The sequence below is a fragment of the Miscanthus floridulus genome, chromosome 17, assembly GCF_019320115.1.
Source record: "Miscanthus floridulus cultivar M001 chromosome 17, ASM1932011v1, whole genome shotgun sequence".
Lineage (NCBI taxonomy): Eukaryota > Viridiplantae > Streptophyta > Magnoliopsida > Poales > Poaceae > Miscanthus > Miscanthus floridulus.
In genome coordinates, this window is record NC_089596.1 from 27,464,895 (window position 1) to 27,470,332 (window position 5,438).

The 5,438-nt window shown below is 42.7% G+C and overlaps 1 protein-coding gene across 1 annotated transcript; it reads right to left on the reverse strand.

Annotated features, from left to right (window-relative positions):
- Nucleotides 1–646: 646 nt before the first annotated feature.
- On the reverse strand, nt 647–4,106 carry LOC136518284 (disease resistance protein RPM1-like). The gene is made up of 2 exons (XM_066511922.1): nt 3,989–4,106; nt 647–3,699 (listed from the first exon to the last, which is right to left on the reverse strand). The coding sequence occupies exon 2, from the start codon at nt 3,539–3,541 to the stop codon at nt 773–775; it is 2,769 nt and encodes a 922-aa protein (XP_066368019.1). The 5' UTR covers nt 3,542–3,699; nt 3,989–4,106; the 3' UTR covers nt 647–772.
- Between the last annotated feature and the right edge of the window lie 1,332 nt (nt 4,107–5,438).

Below are 5,438 nucleotides of genomic sequence, written 5' to 3' on the forward strand. Positions count from 1 at the left end.
GCTTCTGCTGCCAGTGACTACTCGGCAAACTGTAAGCTACTTGCCCCCCTGCCCAAATAGCAAATACTACTGGATATGATGCATCAAAAGAGAGGAGAGCAAGAATGTGCTGTTTTTACCTCTCTGCTTAGTGAGGTTGTTGCAGCAAGAATCAAGGAGCTGCATGAAGATTTCTTCTTCTGCTCACGAAGTCATGGTATATGGTGAAAACTTGCGTGTGCTAGTGAGAACAGATAAAGATGAGGAATATAAGTTGCTGGATGTGTGATGGAAGAAGAAAGACGGTTGTCCTGCACATGGATGCTTCAAGGCAGGACCTGTGTTGCTATGTACTGTGGCCCTCCAAGAACATCACCTGTGCTGCTCGTGTGTGATCCCAAGGCAGCTGTGTTGCAACTATTATATTTTATACATAGATGCAATTTTTAAAAACAAATAAATAAATGCAATTCATTTAGGTGCCTGTAGAGCATTTAAAAAATGTAAATGCCATAGGATTTCATTTATCCTTGAGAAAGAAAGCAATTCTCAATCCAAGACAATAAATAAATAAGTCAGCAGAGAGAGATGTAAGACGTGCTAACGAATTCAGAAAAAAAGTATGAACAGGCACAGCATTCTGGTTAAAAGCTTTTCACAAATTTTTTCTCAGAAATGCAAAAATGAGGATGTTACACGAAATTGGAATTTCATTTCTTCATCACATGGCCATCAAATGGCTTTTTTACAACCATAACTGAAAGACAAATGACTATTATTCTAGCATAGAGCATCATGTTATTCTCTCAAAAGCGAGCTCACCATTTCTGACGAACCCAATATAAACTCGCTGGACATGAGAAATCGTCATCTCTTTCCTCTGCCGAACCCTGTCGACGAGTTCTTCTGCAGTATGATCCAAAGTCAGTTCTTCAAGAGTGCTTAAATGTTCAATACCATCAGGTAACATCTTCAACTGTGGACAGAGTAGAAGCTTGAGATCAACTAGGCTTGTCATGGCCCCTCTTTCTATCTTAATTTCAGTCAGATGTGGACCGCCCCTTATTTTCAGCACCTTTAGGTTTGGAAATGATTCTGTGGAGAACAGCATCTTACCGCCACTGTATGCATCATAAAGCTGAAGCTTAACTAACCATTGTAACCCCTTCAGACAAGAAAATGTGTTTTCGTCAAGTCTTGAACCAACAAGCCTTAGAAATGTGATGTTCTTTAGATTACCAAGCGATGAGAAGAAACCAGGTAGTGTTTCCTTAGATAGTGCCCCTAGCAAGAAAAGCTTCTGAAGCAATGGAGGTGGCTGAAGTGCTTTGAGATCCACCATTTCCTCGTTATCAGCTGCTTGGATCCCGAGACGAGTAAGATGAGTCATATTACTAATAGCCTTGAACAGATTTTCACAATGGCTACCTTGCACTTTGCTGATACGAAATGTTCTTAACTCCACAAGAGTACCTATGCTACAGACCACTTCAGCACTAGCTTCCATCAGTAGTAGTGTCTGCAGCCTCGTTAAGGAACATATATTTGCTGGAGCATGTACACCAACAGAAGGTACAAACTGCAAAGATGATCGAACTGGTTTGGAAGTAATGATAAGATGCGTCAACTTATGAAGCTTTGTAACTTCTGATGGTAGCTCCGTGATTTTACACTTCCAGGCATCCAAGACAAGCAAATTCTTCAGTCTCCCGATTAATCGTGGAAGACTTGCAATATTAGTTCTCCTAAGACCAAGGAAGCGCAAATTATACAAGTCAAACACCTCTTTTGGAAGCCACTCAATTGAGCTATCTTGTAGGTTCAGGACAGATAACAGCTTGTTGACGCTTGACAGTGAACGAAGTGAAACAGGGGTGAAGGAATTCTGGAAAACAAGCAAGGAACGGAGATGTGGAGCATTTTCTGCGACCCGCGCAATATCCCCACTTTCAGTTGATACACGCCGTGCTTCTCTGATGAGATCAGTTTTCAAGGGATTATAGACACTGCCAAAATTTTCTTCATGTGACTTGGAAAGAGCTAAAACACGAAGGATATCATGCATTTGAACTTCACAGACACATCCAGAGTCATTCCTCTTCACCACCACCAACAGACACCGATGGATAAGTTCAGTCAGATGATCCTCAGCTATCTCCTCCAATGTCTTTTGGCCAATTTTCTCGACAAACCCTTCTGCAACCCAAAGTCGCACTAGCGACTTCCTTTGCATCACATAATTCTCTGGGTACAGACAACAATACAAGAAGCAATTTCTTATATTATGTGGTAGGTCCTCCAAACTAACCTGCAGGATTATGTTCATATCCATGATAGGATTGTTGCTGAGACGCATCTCAATACCTTTGTACACCTTTTCCCACTCCAAATAGCTTGTTCTTCGGAATGATAAGAATCGCCCAATGCATACAATAGCAATTGGTAAGCCATTGCACTTCTCTACAAACATTTTAGCCCAGTGTTCCACCTCATGCGGGCAAGCCATGTCTTTGTTCTTCCAAAAGGCCTCCTTGTAAAATAGATACTGTGCATCACGCTCTTGCAGGGGCTGCAAATGAACAATATTTGATTCATGCGCCAATCTCGCCACCTCATAAATCCTTGATGTAAGAATTATCCGACCATTTCCACCAAGAAATGTTTCCTTACTATCAAACAAAACATTCACATTCCACACATCATCAAGAACAAGAATGTACCTTTTATTTTTGAGGTAACTGCAAATTATGTCTGGTAGGCTTCTATAATCAGTCACATCAACATCCTCTGGAAAGTCTTTTCTTCGGTCATTCTTGCGGAACTCCCGAACAATTTGTCGTAACAAGTCATCAACTTCATATCTCTGGGACACTGTGATCCAAGCACAAGTATCAAAATCCTCCTTGACAGCACTGTAAATGTGAGCAACAAGTGTTGTCTTGCCAATGCCACCCATCCCGAGCACTGATGCTATCATATTTCGCTGGTCATTATCTTTCACCCATTCCAGCAAGAAGTCTCTCTCCTTCTTAATCCCCACAAGATCCTCCTCCCTTTTGAACTGCATGTATCCTGAACACTTCCAATTTGAGCTGCTGCTGCCTGATAACCGTGTGCCTCTCTCAATTCCCTTCAGCTCATATCTGCCCCTCCTCTCTGCAGCATTCTTAAGACCTAGTTTGGTGTCTTGGAGCCTTTTTGCCAAGCGGTACCATACCTTGATCTGTCTGATCCTCCTTACTGGCTTGAAAAGAAACATACAATCAGCATCTTCCCCCAGATGGTAAGTGCACTCTGCAATGACATCTTCGATCTCATAAGCGAGACTCCTGATCTGCTTCACAAATGCAACTGTGGTCTCATCAGTGTCCCTGAATCTCTCGGCGGCACACAAGAAAGCTTGAACACTCTCCAGCTCCCCCTTCACATCGCGTATCTCACGAAATAGGCCTTTTAGGGCATAACCCTCCACCCCAAAGAATGAATATGCAACCTCAACAGCCTCGTTTGCGAGGGCATCTCCGAGTTTGGGGATTAACCAGCCCACAACGCCCTCAGCCATGGCCACTGTCTCCCGAGCTGCAACTGCAAGCCTGTAAGGCTTTGAATGCACATTACTACTCGAGTCATGGTTTTATAAGGCCCTGGTAGCTAAATCCAATGGACGAAGCCTAGGTTGATGAAAGCATATTCATTCCCAAGACCATAAGAACCTCGTTCCTGCATCAGCAGCTTTGCTCATTAATAATTTCTATAGAGGCGGACAGCTTAATAATTGTCAAATCTGGGAGCATATTCCATATAAAGCTACTCTACAGGCTTCAATTCAGTATTATGTCAATCTGTGCGTCGGATTCTTTGGAGCGGCGACAGTGCAGCACAGACCAATAAAGAACAAGGTGTACTACTTATTTATTAATCTTGGGCTTGTTCTTTGTGGTTTATGCTTCGGAGAAAATAGAATCTCCGAGATACGGGATGCAAGGCGGGGAAGCAAAGGAATACTCACTCAGGCCGGCGAGCAAGACGAGGAAGACGATGGCCAGCGCTCTAGAACAAACGACCTCCAGCAACCGGCGGTAGCGTCCGGCGGCGCGACGAGGTTGCTACTCGATGACGACGAGTCGATGATGACGGGCTGGCTCTGGTTGACCTTTGCTGACGGGCTTGTGGCCGTTGGAACTTGGCCCATTAGAACTACACTTGGTTTGGGTTAATTACTACAAGCGCCCTAGACAAGCCCAAGCCACACTTTTATTTTGACGTTTTTATTTACTAACAAAATCCTGTCAAACATGAATCCCTGAAAAGGGCAGTGCATGGTCAGTAAATGAGCATATAGGATAAACATATTTCCGTAATGCAAACTGAAGTTTGCCGACCTTGCGCAATTTCAGAAGCTTTTAGAGCTTACTGTATGCCTTGCTTCTATTTGCACAAACTATCAATGAAGCTAACGCACATTTATCTGTTAAAATCAATATTATATGGTCAGTAAACGTGCATGTTTTGATCAATAAAATGTGTCCAGTAAATTTGCCTTGCAAAAACTAACAATGAAGCTACCGTTTACTAAAGTCACTCTCAAACATGGTATGATTTTATCAACTATATAAGGTGAAGAAAGAGCGGCATTGTCCTTTGGATCAATTGATGTTTGCAGATCATCTTACGAGAGGAGGTAGCATTGTCAAAACTCACTGATGGAAATCATAAAGAAGACATGTGATGCAGCTCATGCTCATCAACGAATGCTATACACAAAACATCCATCCGAGGCGTGCCAGTTATTTGAATCTAAAAGGGTATGAAGCTTAAAAGTTTGCTATTATTCTTGAGTCAAAATAGCAATGATAGCAAACTGCAATCACGTGATGCATATAAACTTTAGTAATGAAACATGCATGTGATCTCTACAGCCTTGTGAGATTATATAGATGGAGGCATATGTTTTTTTAGCAGCACTTACCCCTGACTCGTCGTGGTTTGTGTACAGCCTGACGGAGATGAAAGAGGTGCGGAACACTAGTACAAAAATAAGCTGTACTTCCGGTTAGGAAACCCCCTTCAGTCCTGGTTTCTCAATTGGGAGCACGAATTCAGGACTAAAGGACCCCTCCTTTAATCCCGGTTTCTCGCCCGGGACTAAAGGTTCACCTTTAGTTCCGGTTGGTAATACCAATCGGGGCTAAAGAGGCCTCCCGGCCTGGCCACGTGGGCCGGCCCTTTAGTCCCGGTTGGTATTACCATCCGGGACTAATGGTTTTCTTTTTTTTCTTTTTTTTGTTTCTATTTTCAATTGATGATTCGTTTTGGTTTTCGAATAGGTTTTCAAATACGCATTATACGCTGCTAATAATATTCGTATTATCTGTTTGTATTCAATCCAGTTTCGAAAACAGCAGTGGTACATTTCGGCCATGGCGGTGCTCCACAAACAGTGTACCCATATACACAAA

Coding starts and splice junctions, on each gene's coding strand:
- LOC136518284 (XM_066511922.1), bottom strand. CDS start 3,541: ATGGCTGAGGGCGTTGTGGGCTGGTTAATCCCCAAACTCGGAGATGCC.